Source organism: Melospiza georgiana, chromosome 4 (assembly GCF_028018845.1).
Source record: "Melospiza georgiana isolate bMelGeo1 chromosome 4, bMelGeo1.pri, whole genome shotgun sequence".
Lineage (NCBI taxonomy): Eukaryota > Metazoa > Chordata > Aves > Passeriformes > Passerellidae > Melospiza > Melospiza georgiana.
The window spans coordinates 19,485,474-19,512,879 of record NC_080433.1 but is presented as its reverse complement, the minus strand read 5'-3'; the positions used below and the strand labels follow the sequence as shown (position 1 = coordinate 19,512,879).

The window sequence follows — 27,406 nt, the reverse complement described above, 5'->3', positions numbered from 1 at the left end:
CAGTCCTGCAGGTGGGCCACCTCCACAGCAGCAGGGCTTCTCAGAAAGGATCAATCAGCTTAGTCATGGAGAAAAACCTCTTTACCAAGAGGGTGACCAAGACCAGAGAGATGGTGGAGGCTTTGTCCTTGGAGATACCCAGTACCCAACTGGACAATGTCCCAAACAAGCTGCTCTACATGACCACACTCGTAGCATGGGGCTGTACTTGCCACTTCCAGAGGTGCCTTCCCACCTCAGCTACTCTGCCATCCTGTGCTGGGCACAGTCAGCTTAGGGTAATGTGACCTCTTTGCAGACACTGATTGTCCTGGTCAGTGAATCTTGTGAAGACTGAGGACACCAACAGCAGGACTGCTCAGTTCATCACACTCGTAATGGGATCCTAATTGTAGATAATTCTAGATAATCAGGGCCAAGACACTTGTTAAAGAGAAAAAAGCAGGATAAACTTATGCAAAACATATTGATAAAGGACCAAGGACTGGGAAGTGACATGCTCCTACATTATCTTTTAGAGCCAGATTCCACACAGCCTCCTATTCCCCTCACCCCACTCTGTCCTAACTTTTCCCTTTGATCTATCATGTCTTACACCACAGGGCTTACAAGGGGGTCAGGAGAATCCCATGTGTCAAAACAAACTGTATTTTCAAAAACCCCGAGTGAAATGGAGGTACCACAACCTCTGCCTTTGTGCAACACCCCACGTCAGGGGAACAAGGCTGCAGTGCCAGGAATGCAGGAACTGGCTGTGTCCAGCAAAGCTGGGCTGGGTGCTAGGACATGTCTTTAATTTTATGATATAATTTAGTCTACTGACCTTCTCCCTCTCTGAGCACACAGAACAAACTCTGCTGCTTACATGTCTTTAACCTGACTGAAAGGATTACCATGGTTCATGGCCTGCCCTGCTCCTCCCTTGGCTGCCAGCAAGGTGGCCCAGTCTCTGTCCTTGGTAAAAGGACAGATCTCATCTGATGGCTGCCATTGACCCAACTTTTTCCCTCCCTTGCTTTTGCTTTGCATCAGCTCCCATGCTTGTAAAGCCTTTTCAAGCTAGCATGGGCTCACAAGATGCCTGGTTCAGCTCCCTAAACCAGCAAAGAAATAAAAGGGGGGGGAACGCACAAAGTTTTCTGCTCAGATAGCAACATCAGTCACCTGTCTGGGAAAACCTAATGAGCACTGAAACACATGGAAGGAATCACTGAATTATTTGGGCTGGAAGGGGCCTTGAAAATCATTGAATTCCAATCCCCCTTGCCAGGGCTGGCAACAAGACTCTGCTTGTAAAGAAGTTAACCCTCAGCAATGAGAAGAGGGAGCCAGCAGGACCTGCTGTGGGCAGTATCAGGGGGTTACCCCAGGTCTCAACTTCACCCTGAGACTATCCTCATTCTGTAGAAAAGCAGATGGATCCTTGAGAAACAACTCTCACCTCTTGTCCATTACTTCCCTCCACCAACCATTTGCTGAAAGCTGTAGGTCAAGCTCCACAAGGATATCACCAGCATCACCTGCCTGACACCAGGAGCTGGAAGGACAGCATATATGGTAACAAGCTAGCTCTAAAAATCTCTGCTGACCATGTGCCAGCTGAAACTTTCTTCCCACAGAGCCCTGGAAAAGTTAGGGTAGAGATGACTCAGGAATGGGAAAAGACAAATTCCTGATCCAAACAGCACTTCTGTTTCAAACTAGAAGATAAGTTTTCACAAAAGAAAAGCCTGATTTTCTTTTCAAACACGGGGGAAGCAGCAACAATTTTCTCCCCAGGCTCCACACTAAAACAGCTGAACCATTTTGGCTGAAGGCTTTCAAAAGTGATTCAGCCAGAGGCAATGCTCAGCATGGAAAAGTGCAGACTGAAACAAAAATAAAATCTTGACCTGAAGACAGTAATCAAAAACAGGGTTCACAATATGAATTGTCTTCTGTTAAAGGTGGGGCTCGTTGCACCCACTATTATTAAGCTTGTCCCACATTTCCCATTGTTTTATTTTCTCTTTGTTCCTCCCTCTAAACACATAACAGACAGAAAAAAAACAACTGAAAGGGTATTCAACATTTCTTCAGTTTCCTTCAGGCAGACACACCCTCAGCTGAAAAACACAGCATTTTCAGGGTTAGTGGTGGGATGTTTCATGACCTTGTCAAAAAACTCAGAAACTCTCTAACTCACTCTTTCTCTAACTCACTGCCCCCAGTCACAGATTTAGTCCTGCATGCATAGAAGGTAAATACTGCTTTTCATCCTGGCAAGGATGGTTTGTATGACTGCTTAGAGACATGATGAGTCTTAACTCCTGCAGGTAGGTTAACAAATAGTAAGAAAAAATTCACATGGGAAGGAAGAGAATGATTCAGTATTTTCCAATCTGGCTGCTAAAATGATTGCAATGCTTAATGGAATTATGTGTTTCAGGCTATGCTTTCTACAAGAAAGTAATGAAAAAAAGATTGAAAAAAACTTGTAATTCCAGATGAGGAAACCAAGACCCTGGGAAGTGAGGGCAGGAGTAGAGGACACCCCTTCTGGGAGAGTTTCTGGCATAACTAGATCATCTCCCTGTGTTTAAGGTCTTGTGTGAGCGTTTGTGTGTACACAGGGGGGTTGCTCATCCCCTTTGAAGGGGTGATAATATTTGCTTTTGCTTTGCAGCCTAATAAATGAAAATCCAGTAACTTGAAGTCAAGGCTGAAGAAGACACTGGTGGTGTGCCCTAGCCTGCAGATTACATCAGTGGAGATGGTGGTCAATACCTGGTTTGTTTGGCTTTAAAATACCCACAGAGAAGATGACTGTGGTCAATACAGAATAAAACAAAAGAAATATGGACCAGATTCACACGAGCACACATCTGCCAGCAGAATCATCTATCAGCCACACAGGCAGACAGGATTCCACCAGATGCAGTGGAACTGGAACAAAGTCAAAGACAAATTGGCAAATACTCATTTCTACCAGTGCAGGTGCATGATGTAGATGCTTTTCCCTCCTTTGATTGGTGTGCTGTGTTACAAACAGACCAGTCCTACTACACCAGTAAATAAAAGAATTGGAAAGAATTCAGGGTTATTATGCTTATAAGAAACCCAAACATTTGACAGCATAGGAAACAACCTGTCACTAAAAAATAGTGTTCAGCTCATGAACCACACTGGAATTAATTTTTGAAGTGGTGAGATAATCTCTGCTATTCTAACATAAATAGGACCCAAAGAGGTCCCTTTGAGGAGCAACTCTGCAGAGTTTCCTGGCAGGAAGACAAATTGTCTCACATTCAGAAAGGAAATGAGAGCATTATAAAGAAGAACCTCAACTTCTTCCAAAATAAGTTATCATCAGGGAGACAAATGGAGACTCAGCAAATCTCTCCTTTGGTGGCCTTCACCCTGCAGGATGCTGACTCGTCCCTCCTGAGGTGGATTTAGCACACAGCTTCCTGAAGTGTCCATCACCACAACCTTGGGGCACCATCTGCATGCTCCATGAGACCTTCCTGTACCCAGCCCAAGTCCATGACCTCCCATTTCAGTCTGTCCCTATCGAGCACCACCTTCTGAGCTGAAGCAAAGGGTCACCCACAGATTGCTTTTGGGTTCAGCAGACCCTACTTCCCTCTGTCTCCTCCAAGCTCCTCTTTGCTCCTACTCTCACTCTCCCGTATCTTGGCCACCACAAATGCAGAACCTGTTTATGGCAGACTTTATTCTGTATGGAAACCTTCCAACCTCGGCACAGCACATCATCCCCTCGCCCAGCCTTCCTGAGCAGACAGCAGGGCCAGGCAGCACGGGAGCTGCCCGAGATTTGGCCAGCACGAGGAGGAAGCTCACCCAGCTCCAAGGAGGAATAAACCTCTGCAAAGAGAGCTTGCATTTATTTATTTTTCCAGAAGGAAAGCCGCTCTCGGTGGGTGTGTGCGTGCGTGTGTTTGTGTCGGGACAATGGGAAAAAGACAGTGGAGTGGAGCTGCCAGGAAACAGTCAGCCATCTGCCCGTGCAGAGCAGTTTTTCCTTTCCTTTTGTATGGAGAGGAATGGAGCTGAGAGCTGGGAGGAAACCTGAGCAACTTTGCTTTGCCAGGGAGAGGAAGCGTGGGGGAGGGAGCCGGCCCAGTCCCTGTGGCTAAGCAGTCACTGCACTCAGGGCCAATAAAAGCGGGGAAAAAAGCCCTACCAAAACCCCAAATCCTAGGGAAAAATCACTTTCCTCCTCCACCCTTCCACATGTGGTTTGATACCTCCTCCCTGGCAGGGTGATCCCAGGCATAAGAGAGGTTTGGAGGGAGATGGAAAGCAGCACAAGGGTTCCTAGCATGCGCACCCGGACAGGACAGTGACACAGAGAGAAAATCAACCCACGTTACCGTGCTGCTTGTCTGCCCATACCCTCTCCATAACCAGGAATTTGGCAGCCTGAGCACAAAACAACATGAGGAACAAGCCTTGGCTCTTCCAAGGCTCCCCAGCCCCAGCAGAAGCCCAGCAAAGGGCAGAGCATGAGGAGGAGTGTGCTGCAGGTAACCATCCATAATCATCCCTACATTGTGCCCCAGGGGCTCCACCACAGCTTCTGATCATAAAACTTTGTAAGAGAGAGGCAGGAAGATCTGATCTCCTGCTACTGTCAGGCAAAAAAGCTGGAAAAATATCATGATGGCTTGGTGGCACATTCTTCTGCCACTTTTTGTGGTAGAAAAGCCCCAGGGAAAGAAAGAAATAAAATAGAGAAGGGTAACATTTTCAAAAGTGACTACACGACTTTGAAGTTTAAGACCCATTTTCACAACCGAGGATCAGATTTTTTTTTAAACAAACATTCCTACTAGGCTTGCACTTACACTTGCAATTCCATCTCCTTATTTTAACTCCCAAATAAGTCCCAGCTTTGACTGAATTAGCTCCACATTGTATTCATGTGGCTCTTAGGGACATGGTGTGGTGGCCGACTTGGCTGCTTTAGGTTAATGGTTGGACTCCAGGATCTTGGAGTCTGCCAATCCAAATGACTCTGTGACTGTAGAAGCAGCTAACATTTTAAAAGAATTGTAAGCACACATTCCTCTTTTCCGGACTGCAATAGGAGACAGGTCTAGGTATGGCTGGGGAAATCAAGAGCACATTTCTCTGCACCTTCGTGCACCTACGCAAACTCTGCTTCTCACCACGTGCCAGATCCAGCTCCACAGAGCTGGCAGAGCTTGCTAATGTGGGAGATGTCTCAGATAACAGATCACAGCCCTGAAAAGGGAACTTCCAGAAGAAATAATTACTCTACATATGTCTAAAGAGCTTCTTCACACCTGGCAGCTTGGAGAACAGACTGACACAGTGATGCTGTAAACCTAAGCATGTCCAGGTCAGATCTGAACCGACACCTGTGTGCCCCGTCCCTTTCACAGGTGTGACACAGGTTTCCATGTTCTGTTCTGACTTTTTAATCTTTTTTTTCTCACAAAAACAAAACCATTGGTGTAGCACAGTGTGTGACCTGAAGCAAATTCCTTGGCTGGTTTTCTCGACAAGATGAGAGGGAACACAGAGACTTCATATAAGGAAAATTATTTTTTTTACTATGGGGATAAAAGAACTCTTTTCGCCATGAGGAAAACAGCTCTGAAGCAGCCCTGCTGTCTCCATTACTGGAGGTTTTCAAGACCCAACCAAAGCCCTGAGCAATCTGAGCTCAGACCTGAACCTATTTGAGAAGGAGGCTGGAGTATAGGCCTCCTGTAATCCCTCCAAATCTGGATTATCCTATGATAACAGATCATTAATTACTGTAACAGTGAGTAATCACTCTCATTTTCTCTGTGGAAAATAACAACAAAAAGTACCTTTCAAAACATTATTACTAGATTTTTCCTCCCCAAGTGATACTTTTTTGCCTTCCTCCAACTGATCAGCAAGGAAGCAGTAAAAAACAGCTGCCAAAACAAGGTATATAATTATGCTATCCCAAACACATTTCTACTGTCTTTTGTCCCTTGTCATTCTGCAGTGCCTAACAAACTCCAACAGCTCCATGGAAGCTATGAATCCACCAATAATGCTGCCTTGGCAAATACTGATGAGTGCTGTAAATTTTCACTATTAGAAAAAGAAAAATATTTTCTTCCCAAGTTCATTCCACTTTCAGAGATCAGGGTACAATTTTTTGAAAAGCTTAAAGTTACTTAACTATTAATTATAATAGTTATTTAAGTATTTAATTATTAACTAAATCAAACACTAACCAACCAACTACTAAAGAAAAGTAAGAAATACTGAAAGCATATATTTGGGAGATTTGTTTTCTTCCTTTGCTAAAATGTTACTTTGGGCTTCTTGCAGCAGAAATCCTAGAAACTGGAGAGTTATCAAACAAGCACATATTGTTCACTACTCTCTTCCAAGGGATGTGCTAAAGCCAATACACACATAAAGGACTTTAATTTCCATTGTTTACTTTCTTTCACATACATCTCACTGCTGGGTAATGGAGCAAAAACAGAGCACTCGTGTACAATTGTCTCCATCAGCCCTTATCTCACAACTGAAGCAGAGCTATTTGTACATAAGCTTCCAAGCCAGAGGATGTGCATCCAAGTTTTGTATTCCAGGGTAACCACTAGGGCTTACTCCACCCAAGATGTTTGGATGTTGTGCTGGACTGGGCCCTGATACTGTTTATTGTCCACAGGAAAAACTCATTACTACAAAGCACTGACAGTGTTTCACAGGGGAACGTTTTACAGGACCCAGAACAAAATATCAAAGTAGGAATCTTTTGGAATTAAACTCTTTGCAGAAGCATTGTCCCCTGAACTATTCAATAAACATCATCCCCTTTCATCTTAAATGCTCATAAAGATGCCATTTCCAGTCCAATGCAGGGGAAATCCCAGCTGCACTGAAGGTGACTGCAGTGATTGTGGGTGGCTTCCATTTCACCCTCCACATTCACCTCATTTCTGCTCAGCCCCAACACAGGGGTACCTACAGGCACACAAGCACAGCCCCCCTGTGCTCAAATCCATAAAACCTCTTTGGATGGGATGGGGCAACTCTTACAGGTTCTCATTTGATGTTTAAAGAATAGAAAGGTTTCCTGCAGGGGAAGAGATGAGGTCTCCAACAGTAAAGGGCCAGCACTGGAGTGACCCATCTGGTCTAACACCCCGATGATCTGCAAGTTCTTCTGTGAAATTCCCATCCCCACTGTCCCAAAAGCATCAGCTTTACACACTCAGCTTTGAAGATCTGGCTCAGGAAGGAGGTCTGTCTGTAAATCGGTGTTTTCCCTCCGTAGAAGATGGCCATTGCAGCAAATGCACATTTTCCATAGGTTAAATACTCTATAGAAGGCTTTGGGTTGGAAGGAACCTTAAGGATCATCTGGTTCCAATCCCCCAGCCATGGACAGGGACAACTTTCACCAGATCAGGCTGCTTACAGCCCCATCCAGCCTGGCCTTGAACATTTCCAGGGATGGGGCATCCCCAACATCCAGGGGCAGGGCATCCTCTTGCAGAGCCTCACCAGCCTCACGTTAGGAGGAATTTCCTCCTAACATATAATCTAAATCTCCTCTCTCCTGGATTATATTTTTTAAGATATTCCTCACCAGAACCATGTTCTTTATACAAAGGTAGAAGCTGCCCAATGCTGCCTCAGTTATCTGCAGTTGAATACAATGGATATTTGATAACAACTGTATTTTCTTTACTGAAAAGAGAATGCCTACAGACATAACTGGAAAACTAAATCTAAACTTGATATTTTAGGGAGAAATTCCCCAAACATTTTATTCTATTAGAAGAGGAACAAGAAGAGCTTAAGTAATGCTATACTTGATTTACTTCTTGGTTGGTAAGAAAAATGTTTGGCATTCAGATAGGCATTCTTCTGCCCATCTCTTCAGCATGTAATAACTCAAATGTTCAGACTGCATAGCATCTACTTAATAAAAATCTCCTAAGTGGGTTCACTGCATTGATGTTGAAATGATAAGTAAGACACAGGAGAAATTTCAGCCCTGAAAATAGCTTAGCAAGAAGTTATCTTTGCTTATATGCCTTCCCAAGCAAAAAGAGTATTAGAGATGCACAGTGTTTGCAAATATAATTATCATATCATATAAAACTAAGAATACTCCTAAGAGGCGATTTGTGCTCTAAAAGTACTCTCTCCTCCTGAAATAGCATCTCACAAACTCTGAACCACAGGGTAAAAGTGCCTGTTTCTCTTACCTGACCAGAAACGCTCCAGAAAATAACTTATCTGGTCAAGATGCACTCACATACTTGAAATGCAGCTGCATGGTCTCAGCAATTCAATTTGCATGAATCACAAACAGATTTAAGTGCTGCTGGATGAGTAAATTACTTATGGTTTTTGAGTAACTTAAATAATTTTTGCCAAGTTTAATCTAAATTCAGTATGTCCCCAAAAAACCCCAAACTCAACAGAGAGAAACTTTCAAGAAAACATCTGAGGTAATCTGAAGGAAGCTTACAAGAGTCAGGTTCTTTACTATGAAATGACATTGCTTACCAAAATTTAGCTAAATTGAGGGGGTGTGTGTTAAACCCTCCCTTTACAAGGAGCAGAAATACTATTTAGGCTTTCTCTCCTTCCTATTTATTTTACTGGAGGGAAAAAAGGAGAGAAGAAAATAGATGGGGCTACCCTGCCACCTTTCTCCAAGTAGTGAGTTATAATTTTCCTTTATTCAATCATGAAACTGAAAAACCAATACCACAAAATTTCTTCCAAAGCATAAAAACCTCCTGACCTCACTTTGAGGTCATTGCTTAAGTTAATGGAGCAATGACAGAGCCATCACCTTGCTCTCCTGGGTAACCTCATCCACACACCTCTCACTGTGCTTCATCACTGCATCACCAAATCATGCTGGCTCTGCTTCACAAAAGGTGCATTATACATTGTTCTGCTTAATTCTGCATTCAAGGATTTCACAGGAAATTGCACCAAAATCTCCTACATTAAAAATATCCCACTGTTAACATGTTCAAAAAAAAGTTACATGTGCAACAGAGGCAGTGAAACAGCTGATCTGCTGTTAGTGTGTCAGGAAAAAAGAATGGGTTGATGATTACCTATTTCTAGAGAGAGGGAGAGAGAGAAAGAGAGAGAGAGAGAGAGAAAGAGAGAGAGAGAGAAAGAGAGAGAGTGAAAGAGAGAGAGGGGAAAAGAGAGAAAGAGACAGAGAAGGAGAGAAAACAAACTCAATGGTCAGGTTTGATTTTTCAAAAAGCAGATCTTGATCAGGAGCCTGAAGTAAAAGTAAAACACCCCTTATTGCTCTCTACAGCTCCTGAGGAGGGGGATGCAGAGGGAGATGCTCAGCCCTTCTCCCTGTACCCAGTGACAGCACACATGGGAATGGTTCAAAGTTGCAGCAGGGGAGGCTCAGACTGGATATTTGGAGGCATTTCTTTGCCAAGAGGGTGGCCAAGCATTGGAACAGATTTCCTAGAGGTGGACTGTGTTCCATGTCTGTCAGTGTGTAGAAGGCATTTGGTCAATGGCCTTAATAATATACTTTAACTTTGGCCCTAAAGTGGTCAGGCACCTTGGCAAGATGATCCCTGTGGGTCCCTTCCAAACTCAGTCTAGTCCAGTTTATTCTATTAATAACAAAATAATAATAATGACAAAAATACTAAAAATTATAAAATTCTAATGAAAGGCTGCCATATCAAATTCATAAGAATAGCAAGAGGGACTGGGTTAGACGTCTGGGAACACTGGTTTGAAGGACAGAAAAAGATAGAATTTGTATTCCTGCAGTGGTTGCTGGTCAGCTGAAGTCCTTCACTGCTCTAAAACGCCAAGTTTCTGTTTCTGATAATGTTTCCAGGTTGCTTTGGATGAGAAAAATGATTTTACCCCATGCAAACAAACATTAAGCAAGTGGAACTGAAGCAATATATTACATGTCAGAGTAAGTTATTAAAAAACCCCAAGCAACCTAAACACCACCTCATCAAATTCTGACAACATTTTATGAAATTTGTGTCTTTTAGAGGTGATCCTAATTTTCCTTGAAACATACCCCAAAATTGTTTTTGACTAGTGGAGGAATTTATGAATTTAACAGGGGAAAACCCTTGGTTTCCCACAGAATTTGAATAAACGAAATCATTCTATAAGGAAAGTTTCCTGCTGGGCAAACAAGAGGATGCTGATGGGACAAGGTTTAGCACAGACTAAGCAGCAAAAGCTGTCAGAATCCTTCACCACCACAGGTACAGGGTTGTTTTGTGAGAGGTGACACCATGGCAAAACCTCTACGTGGAGTCACTCACAGTAATCTCAGGGGACAGAGACAGAAATCTGATGCAAAAACAGTTACCATGTGTTGGTTTCCCAGTAGGAAACCTCTCAGGCTTCTCTCAGAGCTTGACAAGGCTGAGAAACAAGAGCCAGATAGATCAGGGCTTGTGACATCATCTGGAAAAAGCTCAACATCTTACACATTTCTTTAGAGTAACAAATTGTCTCATAGAATTTGACTGGGGATTGCTGAACATGCAGCCTAGCATGTCAAGGCAGGGAAAAGCAGATTCTCAGTTACTTAAGCCCAAGCTCTCTGAATTCAAGGAAAAAGCTCTCATGGACCAGTAGATTGTGGAGGATGCCCCAGGGTCTGGTTTTGGCCAGATGTTGATTTTTGAAGCGCTACATGTGCTGATGCAGAGACTTCCTTCTCAGTTTTAGTAAGGGGCATTTATTTCCCTTTGCTAGTAAGCCACTCTCAGCTCTGGATAACCCAAGACTCAACTCTTACCCAAAAGACTTCACAGGGGAAACCTTTGGGATCACAGCATGCTTTGCAGCTGAAACACATTTTATTTTTGTATGTAGAAAGCACACATCTTCTGCAGGGCCTTAATGATTTTAAAGAGAAATCTCCAATAGTCTGAAAAGTCTCTGGGAGCTCTTTCCTTTTTAATTTAGAAAGGTAGTGTTGGCCTGACACTGGCAAGCAAACTCATATTTATGAAGTGCCCTCTCAGTGTCCCATGAAATTTGCCATTTCCCTCCATGACAGTCAGCACTATCTGTCACGAGAACAAAACCCCTGGGACAGGAGCCCCCGTGCTGCTCTCCCTGCAAACAGATGTGCGCGTTCCCCAGCTCGGAAAGTCACGGCCGCCTCTTGGCAGAGAGCTGCAGCAGCTGCACATCTGCAGAGGGGAAAAGCTTTCAGCAACAACTACAGGGGGATCTCATCCTCCCCCCGCCTGCAGAGCAAGCTCAGCATTTGTTCCTCTCCAGATGACACCCCGATGGGTTGATTTAATCACTCACACATGCATGCCTATCCACAATGCTTCCAAAATACCAGGCCTGTGACTGCATCTCACCTGAAGTGCTCACAGCAACAGGGCTTATCAGCAAGAGGCCTTGCAGGGTAAGAAGAGAAAATCCACGTTCAAGGGGGCTGCTAATATAAAATGATTCTGCAGAATACAGTGGGCGAGTGAGAGACCACTTGTGATGAGGAGAACACCTAAGCACATGCTTGATTTTAGGTCTGTGCTCAAAGCATATCACTGTCTTCAATCAGACTGTGCGAAGCTCAGTTCCAAACTTCCCAGGACAGGAATGATGCACTGGGTGGATTGAAGCATGTGCCTGACCTACATGTCTGCCTAAACGATTCACCAGACTGGGGACACAGTACAGAAGATTTAAATGCAGCAGGAGGCACAGAAACACTTCACCACTTTTATTCCCAAAGGGAAAACTAATTAAAACACAGAGCATCTAGCCATTTAAAGTCATTCTGCTTACAAAGAAACAGCAAGTCTTGCTCCCTGAAACAGTCTCTCCAGTGGGTTGCCAGAGTCCCCAATAAGTTTCTGGAAACACAACTATGTGCCTGAACTTGGCCAGGAGCCAGCTGCTCTCTGGCATCTGTAGGATCAGGAGTCTCAAGGTCTGGCAGGGTCTCATCCAGAACTCTTTCAACCACTTCCAAGTGAGGTGGCACCTTTCCCCACTCAAGCTGCCCCTGACCATCACCAGCTCTTGACATTTTAAGTGTCTGGGCCAGATTTTCAAATGAGCTCAGAGCAAAGTTTTTGTGAGTGCTTCTCCAAGACCAGCTTTTCTGCCAGGCACAGTCTCCTGCACAGATATCCTACCAAAGCCTTTCCAAGCAAGGCCAGCACCCCACATGCTGAACTGTTCAGCCAATCTAATTACTTACCTCGATGCCAGATGAGGAGATGGGCATTGGAAATCACAGCTTCCAGCACCTCCTGGCAGAATCCATCTTTAACTAGGCTCCATTCAGATCAACAGCTCTCTGCTGTACACATTCTAGAGGGAATGAGAGCAGTGGAACAAACCTCCACCAGCATTTGCCATGCTGTTTTACAGAGGAGGCAAGACTGGCCACAGTTAAAGGATGAAAACAAAGCAGTGCTCCTACAATGGCTCACATGGCAGCATCAAGTCCCAGAGTCCACTCCAGGCATCACAGAGAGCTGACCCACAGCTGCCTTACCTGTCTAGCTTCCTTCCTTTTGCCTGTTACTCTGCTCTTCCATCACACTTCCCAAAATGGTCCAGGCCCCTTACTCGCGCTTCTAGATGAGATCTTGTCAGCACTGCACGTGGAGCCAAGTGCATGAAGAGCCCAGGGGATGGCCAGGGCCATCTGTTACAGGCTTTTCTCTCTGTGAGCTGGTGTTTTTATTTTAACTCCCTCTGCTTCTGGGCCCCTCTTCATCTCTGGCTCCTCCCATCTCCCTCTCTCTGCTCATGAGGACAGAGTTTCCACGCTGGCCCTGGGCCAGCACATGTATGGGCAAAGGCAGAGCTCAGGAAAAGCCATCTTCTGCTCCCTTTCATCACGTAAACACTGCCAGTTCCCAGCCCAGGAGCACAGGGCTGAGCCAGAGCCCTGCCTGCAGTGCAGGGGACTGAGGAGCAGCAAGTCCTGCCCAGGCTGGACATGGCAGCTTGGCTGCAGGGCAAACATCTTCCTCCCAGCCCTCCTGCTCCAGTGAGCAGCCTGAGCCTTTACCCCAGCCAAGGAGGCAGACACAGACACATCTCACATTCAGCAGAGGTCATGTGTAACAAACAGCACATGCAGGCAACAGTCAAGCCAAATTCTGGTTTGTGCCAGCCACTAAAAACAAAGAAACCAAAAGACCCCAAGCAAAGCTGACTGGCAGTGCCCCAGCACTGGGATGAGAATCTTGCCCTAAGAAGGCCTCAGAGGTGTGCTAGCTCCTAACAAGTTTAGTCAGTAAAAACTGACTTAATCAGTCAGTTAAATCACCACTTAAATCACCACTAACTCTTGCATCTACTCTGCTAAATCCTTGAAAGTAACATTCTGCCAGCTGCAGCTGGTTTCCCCAACCTGGGGAGGGGAAAAAGCACTGAAGCAAAGAATGAAGATTATACCAGCACTCATTCCAGCAGGACATTACTCTTTCAAGCCTCTGCCCTTCCGACTATGCTTGACTTCCTTCAGCTTTTCCATGGGGTAGTACTGTTTTCAAAAAAGACAGAAATTTTGTCCTCAATACATGTTATCTGCATTAAAGAAAGGAGTCACAGGGTTTCAAGCTTCTTGCAAGGAAGATTTCCCATGAGCCCCCTTTTGGGGTTTTTGTTGCACACACAGAGCACCCCACATTTGCCCAGCAAATGTTTAGGCAATGTATGTACCTCAAAGCAGTACAAACTCAGGGGGTTTCAGGACAGGATCACCCCAGCCATCATGCCAGGGTTATCCCAAGAGCAGTCAGTCCCTGTGAGCAGCTCCAAGGGTTACAGGCTGGAATCACACCACAGGGTTCAGAGCTGCTCAGAGCTGTCACAGCACAGACTGGACCATCATGATGGCAGAGCCCCAAAGGTGTCTTGCTGCCATGAGCTCCCAGCTCAATGAAAGACATAAACCGGTGAAGACTCACATGAGTGGCTGTAAGAATCCACTGCTTTCATCAGGAAAGGCCTGGGGAATTATGGCTTTCACCTCATCAGCCCCGTGTCCTCAGACACAGAGCACCTTGCCCCAATTGGGTGGTGAAACATGTAAAGGCTGGGAGAGATCTTGAACAGGATCAGCCTATAGGACCTTATTTATTTATGTAAGACAGTGCTGATGCCTTTTAGTGCTTTATATCAACCTTGAACTGACCCTCAGCCTGCTCTGTGCTGAGCTTCCACAAAAGGACACATGTCTGGTTGAAATCTCAGGACACAGAGGTCAGAGATCCCAGGGACTCTGGACTGTCTTAGGCACCCACTTCAAGGCCACCCAAGGCCCCTGCAGAAGCCACATTTCAATGTAGCACAGCCATTTCAACACCATTTCAAAAGCACAGCCTTCCTGAGGCTGGGAGCTCAGTGATACAGTCACCCTCACTAAAACCTGGGCTGAAGCCACCCCCAAACATTGTGCATATCCTACATTTCAGCCTTTGCTTCAGCTTCCAGGAGCTGATAAAGCATCTCCAAGGTGAAGACCAGAAAAAAAATCCCATCAGCAAAATCAACATGCTGTTGCCCTTTCCACTGCACTTCAGAGTACAGTCAAGCAATCACTGTTTCTTTTCCTCCTTTGTGCAGTGAAACAGTGCTCACAGATACCTCAGACACAATGTTATTTGAGCTGTATCTAAGCAAAGCCAGGATCACTCATTTACTGTCAGGACTTGAATGAAACAAGAAATTGCTTTCCAGCTCCATCCCACTCCCTCCTTCCCTCGGGAGAGTCTTCTCAGCCTGAAAGGAACTGCTATGCAAGTGCATTAAAAGTCCTATTTCAGCATTTCTTTCATAGTAGAGGCCTCTTCCAGCCAGCTCTTGGGATCCTGCCAACAGACATATCAGCCACTAGTACTCCAATCCTTCTGCTAAAAAACACTTCCCTAAAGAGCTTGCACCCCACTTCTGAAGGCCTGAGACCATCACAATTAACCAGCTTCAACAAGGGGTTAACACAGGTTCTTCCCCACTCCCATGGGTTTAATGGGGCTCTACACAGCCTTTTCTCCCCTTGGTCTGGCCCCCACTTAGGAAGGAGCAGCTTCCACACAGCTCCAATCAGGAAATAAATGTCAGGTGTTACAAAAGGAAGGGAGGACCAGCTGCTTTGAATGATGCATTCAGGGGATCCAAAAGAACTTATCAGACACTTCCGAAATACCCAGCATCTCTCCATCTTTAATAGACTGGTTCTGTTGTGTGATGATTTCATCAGCAAATTTCTTAAACTTGGGGAAGGATCAAGCTTGCTTCTGTGCTCCCAGAGTGCCAAGCAAAATAGAGATTTCAAGTCCTATCTGTATGAATTAGTTGTCATGGCTGATATTAAGAATAACTCTTTGGAAAAGCTACTCCTGGATTAAGACCATCTCTGAAAAACAAAGTTTATGGGGTCTTTATTTATTATCTCCTTGTCAAAATGAACATTTCTAACATGTAAATACAACAGGCATGGGAGAAAGACAAGCCTATTGTGTCTGACAAAGGATCTAAATGTTCTTCTTGTTTCTGGAGAACAGAAAGCACACACAGAAGTTGTCTTTGCAGACAAAATGTCCTAAAAGCTTTCCCAGGGCAGCGAGCTGGGGGCAGCACTGAAAGGAGCAGCACTTTGGGACTCTCCACATGCACTTGTGCTCTACAAGGAATGCTGCACTTTGGATGTGAGCTGATGAACAGGGAGAATCTTCTGCGTGCACTGCTAGGACATGGACGTGCTGAAGGCTTCAGCACACAACCTTCTCACCCACGCAGGCAGAGCGGTCCCAGCAGAGCCATAAATCTTCCCTCTGCTTTCTGCATCCCTGGCCACTCCAGCGCCCTTTGTTTTCTGTGCCTTCTCTTCCGTTTCTCAAAAAGGCGCCTTTTACCCTGGGAAATCCTGTGGCTTTCCTCTCATTTCCATTCTTAGCATTTTCAGTTGTTTCCAAGCCTGACCCAACATAGTAGTTATCCATTTTCACAGGCTGAAACACTGCCTGGATTATTTTGAAAACCCAAACAACAACCAAGCAAAACTTCTCAAACCCAACATGCACCAAACCCCACAAACACTACCCCAATGACAACAATTCAGAGCACAACACAAGGGTGGAGGAAATGCATTCCTTTCCTCTGCCAGGATGCAATAACAACTCCCTTTTTGGTGGTTCAGTACACATTATTGGACCTCACTACCACATACCAAGAACCAGTGGTCAATAAGGTGGCAGCCAACACAGAAAACAGCTTTTTAATCCACCAACAACTCTCCTCACAGCAGCAAATAAAAGCCCCATGGAAGTCCCTTTGGTCACCTCTATCCTCCCAGCTGAGCTCCAGGCTGGAGATGCTCTTCTCCAAAAGCAAAAAACTTAAACAACTGCTAAATGGCAAGAGCAAAGGTGGCTGGGAATAACTCAGGGTCAGGAACAACCTGCTGACCTGTCTTGGAAACAAGATGTGTTCTTGTAAAGAGCAGAATTAAGGGCCCATATTAGCACCTAGTCCCTGCACCTGTGAGGAGGCTCCAGTGCAGATCCAGATTGTGGCAGAAAGCCGCAATCCCCACGACCATCACTTTTCCAGCACCAAGCATCAAGAGACATGCTTACTGGACACTCAAAAAGCCAAAACTTCTAAAAGTGTCCCAAATACACCTGGCATGATTTTGCGTCCCAGTCTGCATTTGACACGTTGGGACCACAGCAGCAGCCAAGTGTAACTTCTTGTTCCCTTCCCAAACAACATTCCCTTCTACCAACTCCCTGTCCATTAGCAACCATCATCCTTGGGTACAAGAGAGGGAAGGCAAGAAAGCGTTTTTCCCCCAGGACAGGTGAATACTCCCACTGATCCCCACCGTGATAAGCCACAGGCTGCACACAACTGCAGGCACTCCTTCCAGCCGAAGGCAAAGGAAGAGGAAAGCAGGCTATCCAGGGCAGAGAGAGAAGGGCAGGGCTAATATCCACGGGGATTCAGGGTTTTGGGAACCGAGAGCTCGGGCTGTTTGCTCCGGCAGGGCCCGGGCTTCCCCCAAAGAATGTGCTTAGCGTTTCCTCCTCTGTTTTGCGCTGGAGACCGAGGAAGGGCTGAGTTCACTCAGGGGCCCCGTGCTGGGTGGCGGGGCTGCCGCTGCTCCTCCGCCCCACGGCTCCCGGCCCGCTCGGCTCGGCTTTCCAGCAGCAGCCCCGGTCCCCGCGGCCCCTCAGCCCCGGCCGAGCCCCGCTCCGGCAGCGGGCCCGGCCCCCCGCGCCCGCCGGGAGCAGCAGCCGCCCCGTCCCGGCGGGAAAGCGGCTCCCGGTGCCCGGGAGCGCGGGGGGACTCGGCTGGCGGCCCCCGCTTTCCCTCCCTGCAGCCGGGATGAACAAAAGCCAAGTTGGGGCGCGGAAGGGAAGAGGAAATTCGGGATTTTTTTGGAGCGGCACCTCTGCCCGCTGCTCTATCGCGTTAGCGTTCTCTCGGCGCCTGCCTACCTTCCTCGGCGGCGGCAGCGGAGCGGGAGGGCCGTGTCCCGGCATGACGGCGGCGGCGCCCGGCGCCGGGCTGGCGGCTGCGGACCCGCGGCTGGGGGCTCCCGCCCGCCCCCCGCCGCCACCGGCCCCGGCCCCGGCCGCCCTCCGGCGGGAGCGCCGCCCCGTCCCGTCCCGTCCCGTCCCGCCCCGCCGCCCAGGCGGCCGCGCCCGCCCCTCGCTCCGGGCATGGAGCGCCTGTGCTGCCCGCCCTGGGGAGGGGACGGGGGCTGCCGGTGTCAGCGGGGCAAACCGGAGGGGAGCGAAAAGCCGCCGTGCTGGTTGCACACGGAAAGATTTGCGGGGAAACGTAGAAAGTCCTGACTTGCTGTCACCCCAGTGCCCGTCACTGGCACGACTTCCTGAGGCTGATGGGGTCATAGAGCCATCGCGCCTGGGAGAGCACCTGGCCGGGAATGCCGCAAACCCGCAAGACGAGTTCTGTCCCTTGATCTGAGACTGGTGTTAGGGAAAGGGACTTCACCCAGGGGCTGGTCGGACACTGAACAGGCTGCCCAGGGCAGTGGGCACAGCACCAGGCGCGACAGAGCTCAGGAAGCGTTGGGATAACGCTCTCACGGTGCGACACTTGGGGTGTCCCGTGCAGGGCCGGGAGCTGGACTCCAGGATCCCGACGGTCCCTTCCAGCTCAGGATATTCAGTGTTGTTGCTATGATTAAGAACTGACGGAGGGTGAAGGCCCCGGCCCAAGCGCGGCCCCTTCCCGCCTGTCCCCGTCCAGCACAGCCCGATCCTGAGGAGACAGCTCGGGCACGCGCCTCCCTCACGGCACTCGCGCTCCCGCCAGCCTCTCGCTGCTGGCCCTTTAAGGGGCGGGGCGTCGCCGCGCTCCGGGGCGCTGATTGGCTGGGCGCGCCCCCCTCCCGCCCCTTGCCCCCAGCGGGGGCGCGCGAGGTGGCGGCGGCGGGAGCGCGCGCGATGGTGGCTGGCGGCGCCGCGCGGTTGCTCCCGCTGCTCGCGCGCGCCGCCGCGCTCCGGCTCCGGCCGGCGCTGCCCGGGCGGGCGGGCCCGGGGCGCTGCGGGCTGCGCGCCGGCCGCTGGGCCGCCCTGGCCTTGGCCGTGCCCGCGGCCGTGCCCGCCGGCACCGGCTGGAAGGAGAGGCCGGGGCAGCGCGGCCCGGCGTGGGCGGCGGAGCGAGGCGCGGAGCGGCCGCCCCGGGGGCTGCTGAGGCGCCTGGGGCTGGTGCTGCGGCTGGGTGTCCGCGCCTGCGGGCTCCTGCTGCGCTTCGGGCCGCTGCTGCTGCTCTACCCGCTGAGCCGGCTCTGGCCCGGCTTGGGCGCCCGCTGGCTGCGGCTGCTGCGCAGGGCGGCCGAGGCCGCCGGCCCCACGTGTGTCAAGCTGGGCCAGTGGGCCAGCACCCGCAGGGACCTCTTCTCGGAGGCCTTCTGTGATGAGTTCTCCAAGCTGCACGTCGAGGTGAGCCCGCACCCCTGGGGCCACACCGACGAGCTCTTGAGGAAGGCCTTCGGTGAGGACTGGACGGGCTTCCTCAAGTTCCCGAGCCGGGAGCCGGTGGGCTCGGGCTGCGTTGCCCAGGTGTATAAAGCCTATGCTGACCTCGCCGCCATCGGCGGCTCCCGGGCCCAGGAGCTGGAGCAGCGCTCGGAGCTCAGGTCCGCCTTTGAAGCGTGGGAAGTGTCAGGCTTTAGAGGCCTCCTCGGGTGGCTGAGGAGGAGGAAGAGCAAGGAGATACGGGATGAGAGGAGCAGGGAGGAACTGAGTTCTGCAGGCTGCTCCCAGGGAAGTTCCGGGAGTAGGATGTCCCTTATGGAGCAGAGGGCCAAGCCACTCCCGAACGCAGACCCGTCATCAGCCAGACATCTCGTGCCTGTAGCCATTAAAGTAAGTCCTATGCCGAAATGGTAGAGGTATGAACATGGAGCGTGCTGGATGAGGTCCATCCCATGGAGAGGCATAGCTGGCCAGGGCCAGGTAGAACGAGAAGGGATGCTGTCTCTCCTGGTGTCCTTTATCAGTGCTTTTGTTCCAGCCTGCCTCAATCCCCAGCTCTTGCCAAACGGAGAGCTCGAGATTTGATGTGGCATGTGGCTACTAGGAATGCCTCCAAAGGCCCAATTTACATTAAACTAATTAGCATTAAGGTTGCTTGCACCTTCCAGACAGCAAGCCTCCTTCTCTGCTCACATGAAGAAATCTGGAATGTATAAGTGTGTTCCAGCAAAGTTTGTTTAAAGAAACCTTATATTTAAGCAGCTTCAAATACTAACTAATAAGAGACGGGGCAAGACTGAAAGTGGTGCAAAATGTCTTTGGGTGAGATTGTAGCCTCCAGCACTGATACACTGAATTTGACAATGATAAAATGTTTCTCTATGACCTAAGCAATGGCAAAATAGGAATTCTTCTGTGGACTAGTCAAGGAAGCTGGTTGCCTCCCATCCCAATAAGCTGGGTTCTGTATATTTGAAATGTATCACTTGAGCTCATTGCAATGGAGTGTCTGGGGCGTTTGATGTTGCCACTGCTGGTTCTTGTGCAGGTCCTGCACCCTGGGCTGGTCCACCAAGTCCAGATGGATCTGTTTCTCATGAAGATGGGCAGCTGCATCATTGGACTCCTCCCCGGGTTCAAGTGGCTCAGTTTGACAGAGATTGTGGAGGAGTTTGAGAAGCTTATGATGCAGCAGGTATGTGCCAGGCCATGGTCCCCAGCTAAACAAAACTGCCCATTGTCTTGCTCTGGCTGCCTCTAACTGTGTTCACACCACTACATTTGAAATGGTTAGGTGAAGGCTGGCTTGTTCTTTACTTCTGTTCTTTAGTCTAATCAAATCACATAACATTACTGTAGGAAAGCTTATGTGCTCACAAAGTAGCAAAGCAATGAAAAAAACAATCTTTACTAGATCTAAAATTATTTTTTAGGCTTTGAAAATAATGTTTAGACTTTGAATGTGTTTTGTAGTAGACAGCCTGAACAGCTAGCTAGCCATAGTCAGAGTCCTTTTTGCAGGATTGTGAAAGGTCAACCCTCGTGAGACACCTCTCCTTAGGAAAGAATCTCCAAGCAAGTACTCAGGCATGTGGATTTTTTCTATAATTATACATATATGTTTGCAGTCTGTACTCACTGATATATATATATATATATATATATATATATATATATATATATATATATAGGCATAAATAATGTTTCCACAGAAGTTAATAGCACATTCTCCTCTGTATTATCATCAGACTCACAGTGTCAGTACAATTTTGCAAACAGGTCTGAAAACATCCTGATTTACTAATGTCTTCTAAAGACACACTCCTGGAACATTGCTACTGTCAAACTTACAAAGATCTCACTGCAGGCTTAATTAGGCTTCTGTTTCTATGAAATGAGCCATTATCCGCTAATTTCATTTTTGTGTCTAGATTGAAAGTCTGAAGTCTGTAACAACCTGTTGAAAACCTTAATTATTCTCTACAATTCCAAAACCTCTGCACAGTAAATCCATGCTGGGACTTGTTACTGTGGCCAGATGTGATTCGAGGTCATTCATACCAGTTTGGCAGAGCTTGGGTGGATGTGCAGAAGATTGAGAGTTAGGAGAACATCTGATAGGCTCATTGTAGATTTTTCCCTTTGAAGGAACAGGAAATATTCCTGGGGCATTCCTCACTGCCAGACAAGGTAGGTGAGGCAAGGTTATCCTGCCTCCTTGAGCAGTAGGAGACAGTAGGAGAGATGTCCTGGATCACTGAAGAACCAGGGCCTGGACTTGGCATAGTAGACTGTTTTGTATGAATTACATTAAATTTCTTCCTGCTACAGCTGCCTGTCTGGCAAGTGAGGCTGTGGCTGCAGTTCTTTTACCCTGTCTGCCTGCCTTGCTGTTTGGACAGTAAACTTCCATTCAGGATAGGATGCAGTTCAGGATCTTGTTGTATTTTTGAATGTAACGTGGTCCTGGTCTGTTTTAAGACATATGCCTCTAGTAAGGCACCAATATTTAAAAGGTGGGACCTGGCTGTGCACCATCCCTTACCCAGTCTGCTCCTCTTCCATCAGGGAGGCTCTGAGTGTGTAAAAAGCACCACTCTTACTTTGTTTCCACTCTGGCTTTCTGACTGGCTTTGTTGGTATTGAGTATTGCAGCTCACACAGACTCCTGAAGATCTAATCCTAGCTGATTCTCCTTTCCATTCTGCTTTTCTGTTTGTCCCTTGAGATTGACTTACGCTACGAAGCCAGAAATCTGGAGCGCTTCCGACAGAATTTCCTAGATGTCAATTTTGTGAAGTTTCCAACTCCCCTTTGGCCCTTGGTAACAGCAGATGTTCTAGTGGAAACATTTGAGGTAAGAATTGGAGGGTGTGGGTCCAATGGTAGCAGTGAGAAAGCCCCAAGAAGACCATGGCAAGGAGGTGTTTCTTTTTGAGAAGGAGGAATCACAGGCAGAAGGATGCTTTTTTTTTCTTATTTGCTTAAGGAGATTGATGTCCTTCCTTAGTGTCTCTTCCACTCTTTTGTTTGCAAGCAGTGCATCCCTAAAGACAGGTAGCAGACAGCTCTGTATAGAAGTGAACACTTGGCCTGAAAGCAGGCAGACCAGCAGTGGGTGCAGCCCCTGTGCTTTGCAAACCAACACCACGCTTCACCTCTCCTCTGTGCTGGGTCAAAGCAAGGAGCTCAGCAATCTGACACTTTCTGATCTCTGCCTCACTTCCTTTGTGGATGTTTGAGTCCCAGACCAAAGCCACTCTCAGGCTTAGTTTTCCTGCATGTGACCCTGGCAAGGGTGTTTCTGTCCCTGGAATACCGTCTGTCTTTCCAAGGAACAAGCCCTTGGTTCTGTCATGTTCTCCATCACACTAGGTGCAGGCTCTTTCTGCCAAGTCCTTTCTAGGATATTATCATCACCTTTCCCCCACTCGTGGCACCCAGGAAAAGGTGTGTTTGAGGGTGGGATGCAGGGGCTGTTTGACTCCAGCTCTGTCTCTGTTTCAGGAGAGTGAGCCCATCTCACGCTACCTGCACGTGGGGATTGGCACGGAGCTGCGGCAGAGGCTGGCCAGGATGGGCATGGACATGCTGCTAAAGATGGTAGGCACCTGCCTGGGGCTGCAAGACAAGGTTGTTTTCCTGCAGAAGCTATTCAGTTTGGATAATAAGACAAAGAGAGGCTAAAGAGAGAACCCATTTGCTTCCTAGCTGAACCTAGTCTGGGTAAAGCCTGGGCTGGACTCGGCCCTGCTTAGGCTCTGACACAGAGCTCTGCCACTGCAGGCAGCACACAGTAGGACTGGCCTGTGCACCTTGGTCAGCCTTTGCTTAGGACACCCACTAATCCACTTAATGAATATTCACCTATTACCCAAGGACCTTAAAGTGCACCATTATTAGCAAATGTCATGTGCTCTGCAGAGATTGTGGATGTGACTCAGAGAAAACAATGAGCTGATTTCTTAATTTATCAACTCCTCTAAAACTGCCTTTTTGTTAGGGAGAGCTAAATCTGGAGTAAAGACAACAAACCTGGCCAAGTTCAGCTTCTGGCTATCTAGTTCTTCTGTGGCTGAAATAATCCCAAATAGTCTGGAAAGGAGTGTTGAGAGGGTGGTACAAGTGTCTTGTGAGGGGCTGTGAGAACCAGCAGGGAAGAGTTGCAAAGGCTCCTGACAGTACTGAGTGTGTGGGCAGTGCGTGTCAGATGAAATGCTGCTGCTAACTGCAGCAGTGTGCTTGGGCAATAGTGAACCTCCAGTTCTGGCTCCAGGTAGTATGACAGGCTCTGAAATAGCTTTTACCACTCAGAACAGCAATGCTGGAACTAGAATAGTTTTATGCTAAGATTGGTTTCAAATTTTAGGAGTAGGAAAGAATTAGAGGGCAGAAACAACTTTATGTCTATAAGTAAAACAAATACCTTTTTCTTGAGTACTCTGCAGTTCTAGTCCCTTGGTGCCCAGGACCCTCTGTTTCAAGGGCTGTAGCAGAACTGGAAGAGGTGCAGAGGAAGGCAGATAGATGATTAGTCATGTGGAATGTCTTCCATACCAGAATGGTGAAATAATTTGGACTCTTAACTCTGGAAAGCAGAAAGATGAGTAGCTTATGTCAGAGATTATGCAGTCATGAGTGCACAAGAATGAATATGGATCTATTGTTGTAGGGTTTCTCAATAAGGAGGACCTAACATAGGCAGAAGTAATTTTTTTCAGGCAACAGCAAAACCATATTTTTTCACACAGCTCTAATTATTTACGTGGCAGTTGAACAAATTCATAGGAGAAATCCATGAAATACAGAGCTAATCTCCTTGGGGCAGGAAGTCCTGCAGTCCCAGGTCATCAGGAGGGTTGGGAAGGGGGAAGTACTGTTTAGTTCTTGTCCTCTTGCCAGTCCTTTTTGGTGCTAACTGCTGGCAGAATCAGAGAAGAGCTACACAGATTTATTTCCTCTTCTCTTGTTTTCCTTACATTTCAATAGAGTTGTAATGTGGGTTGGTGTCGTGCACTAGACAAACGTACCCATTCACTGTAACCTTTGTCACTGAATGGCAAACAGCCTATTGTTACTGCATTGCCCTTTGCTAAGGCCCACCAGTGTGCCCCAGTTTAGGGCAAATTGCCAAAGGGCACTGCCATTCCCTGCTGGGACTCTAGCAAACACTGGATTGCTTCACACAGCTCTGCTGACTTCCCGAGTACCCGAGCTGGTCTCCAGCAGAAGCCACCTGCTGTGGTGCTGCCCCATCATGGTAATGACAGAGAACAGACCACAAACAACCCTCTGCCCTTTGCCTGGGGGCTTTTGGCGTCACCAGGTTTGCTTGGAATGAGCTGCTCTCACAATTACCTGTCCTCCAGATCTTCGTTGACAACTTTGTCCACGCCGACCTGCACCCCGGGAACATCCTGGTTCAGGGCAGCACCCACCCAGAGCTGTGTGACAGCCGGGTGCCAGAGCTGTGTGACAGCCGGGTGCCAGAGCTGTGTGACAGCCAGGTGCTGGAGGTGCAGCCAGCCCTGCAGCAGCTGTGCCTGGTGCTGCTGGACGCAGGGATCGTGGCGGAGCTGCAGAGCGCCGACATGCAGAACTTCCGCGCCGTGTTCACGGCTGTGGTCCAGGGACAGGTGAGGCCCCTCTCCAGCATGGGGCTGGTTGGGGAAGGGAGGTGGCTGTGCAATCTGATGGCCAAAGTGACAGTTTTCTATTTGCCCTTGAAAGGAGCCTTGCTAGCATCTTACCCCAAACACAGGGACAAGTTGTTCAGCTGCAGGAAGGAGGCTGCCAGTGTGGAGCATTTTCCAGGCCCCAGGAACTAGGAGGTGCTAAATGGGAGGTATTGGCTGCCCCTTCCTGGTTAGGAGTACCTCTGCTGCAAGTTAGGACTTCCTGGGAGCCCCTGTTGCAGAATCTGTCAGGTTTTGCTACAGAAGAGGAGGGAATGGGTTCACATCTTGATCTGCCCCACATGTTCCTGTCTGTAGCCTTGCTGCTGGAAGGCCCACATGCCTTCCTCCATTTTGCTGTTGTGTCACCATCTATAGAGGAGAGGAAGGAAAACAGGTGTGTGGAGGGGTCTGACCTCTGCTAGGCTTCTCCATGTGAGGGGAACTACATTATCCTCCTACCCCCTTGAAACTCACTGTCAGATGGACTGGAGAACCCAGTGCTGGTGTCTCTTGTTCATTCTGGAAACAAGCATTGTGCTCCCACTTACCTGTTGCTGTCTCTCAGCTGCAGGGTGAAGGGCTCACTAACACAGCTCAAGAGGGACATGTTTTGTCTTGGTCTGCTGAAGCATGCCAAAGAATCCATGCTAAACCTGTGTCCAGGCCCATCCTGTGCTGCCAGGGGCACTTCTCAGCTAATAAAAGCAAGAACTGCAAGCATCTGATTGCAAGTCACCAGTGACCAGGTTCTGGTTGTGCTGTTTTTCCTCAGGGGGAGAGGGTGGCAGAGCTGATCCTGCACCATGCCCGTGCCAACCAGTGCCAGGACATCGAGCGCTTCAAGGCTGAGATGGCAGAGCTTGTGACCAAGGTCCGGGGGAACACCATTGCCCTGGGCAAGGCAAGTGCACCCTGTCACAGTCCCACTTACCTGCAGTTCAGCACTGAAAACTGAAACAAAAAGGTTTTTTGATCAGCTGTTAAAATTCTCCTTGTGTATTGCAGCTTCAGGTGGGAAATCTCCTCTCCAGTGTCTTCAAACTACTGATGACCCATAAGGTGAGGTCCTGTCCCTGTCTGCCTTTAATAGCTGGAAGTTCATCTGGGGAGGGAGAACTACTGGGAGCACGAGGGGCTAACAAGGAGGGGGACTGACTTCTGAAACAAACTGCTAGGAGAGGAACAGCAGGAATGCATCCAAGTGTTGCAGGCATGCTGTTTCTCAGGTCTTATGCACACACTGCCAAGCCCAATTTCTGTTTTGGTTTTTTTGGGTGTTTTTTGTTTTTTCTTTTCTTTTTTTTTTTGGTCTTACTACTTCATGTAATGGTTGATACTAAAAGGAGTATTTTTGGAACACATAGTTTTTCCTACCTTTTTTATAGTCCCTTAGACTATAGATACCTCCTTATAACTGATTGTTTGGGGGACAAATTTCCACAGCTGCAAACAACTTTGGAAATGAAAAGACCTGTGGTGGCTTGAACTGGGGTTGTGAGCCACAGGGCTGCACAGTCCAACTGGTGGAGATGCATTATAGTTCCAGGTGTGCAAATGCTCCCCAGCCTTCCCTTCCCTCCCAGCTTAGGCAGAGCTGGTACCTTGGTTGGAGGGGTACAGAAGACAATAATATCCACTGAGTCCATTCAGTCTGTTGTGGTTCCAGGTGAAGCTCGAGAGCAATTTTGCTTCCATCATCTTTGCCATCATGGTTCTGGAAGGACTGGGGCGTTCACTGGACCCTGAACTGGACATTCTGGAGGCAGCCAAGCCACTGCTCATCAAAACTGCAGCTTCTGCCCTCAGATAGACTCCTGTGGCTGCTGCCCTCTCTTTCCCTGTGGTGGGGGGTTACCTGTGCTGTGCTGCCTGGGAGCTGACACAGAGGAGGTGAGAAGGTGAGAAGTCACGGGTACCCCAGGGATGTGGCTGCTCTCCACTAATGCTGCCTTCAGTCATTTCAGCCAAGCATGGGATGATCAGAAGGTCTATTCCAGAAAGCAGGAAGAATTTGCACAATTGGACATTTTCCACTCATTGAACAGTTCTAAGAACTAATGTGGTAGTTTTTAAAAACATCTTCAGAAAGATGTTAACTGATCAAGTCTGTTTTAAAATATATCAGGTGAAATATTTAGTTTACTGACTTACCTGCACTGTGGTATGAGAAATTATGTTCTAGCATCTCCTAAGCAACACATTCAAGCTGAAAAAGGCCAATAAACCTGTTTTTCTTTTGTACTTTTAACTTCTACTTTTATTATAGAAGTGTCCTAACATCCTGCATGTAGTGGTCTGCTCTTAGTCATTTTGGATGACAAAACCAGACCATTTAAATTTTTTCTCAAACTTCTGTACTCTAGTACATTAAGATAGGAGTTTGAATTATAAACAGCATAATAAAATATCTACCTAGGCAGAAAAACCTAATTCCATAATAAAAAACAACTTCTGGGAATATTTGTCCTGGTCTTAATTTTTCTGTTTCTGAAACTTAAGAGGTTTCTTTTTTATGCTCTGTGTGATTTTCTCCACTACCCTTGCTGGTGCTCCCCACTCTACTCAAAACCTTAACTGATATGCAGATACTTAGGGGTTTTTTTCCCAGCAGGTTTCAAACCAGAGTCCAAGCATTTTCCTGATGAATCAAAATCACACTGCAAATGTTTAAAATCAAATAAAGCTAGCAGAAGAGCTGGATTACACGTGGCATTTACAGTCAATTAT

General features: G+C 47.8%; 2 protein-coding genes across 3 annotated transcripts in view; one reads left to right on the top strand and one right to left on the bottom strand.

Moving 5' to 3' along the window:
* The window catches only part of DENND2A (DENN domain containing 2A), a 58,027-nt gene extending 40,447 nt beyond the window's left edge, over positions 1-17,580 (bottom strand). For both annotated transcript variants that reach the window (XM_058023078.1, XM_058023079.1), the window contains exon 1: positions 17,493-17,580. The gene's annotated coding sequence lies outside the window, so the exon portion shown is untranslated. The remainder of the gene's footprint in view (positions 1-17,492) is intronic.
* Positions 17,581-18,467: 887 nt separating this feature from the next.
* Positions 18,468-27,137, top strand: ADCK2 (aarF domain containing kinase 2). Its single transcript, XM_058022751.1, has 8 exons — positions 18,468-19,391; positions 20,050-20,196; positions 21,730-21,858; positions 22,509-22,604; positions 24,371-24,637; positions 25,452-25,580; positions 25,685-25,738; positions 26,346-27,137. Exons 1-8 carry the CDS (start codon positions 18,468-18,470, stop codon positions 26,487-26,489), a joined length of 1,890 nt encoding a protein of 629 aa, XP_057878734.1. The 3' UTR covers positions 26,490-27,137.
* Positions 27,138-27,406: the final 269 nt, after the last annotated feature.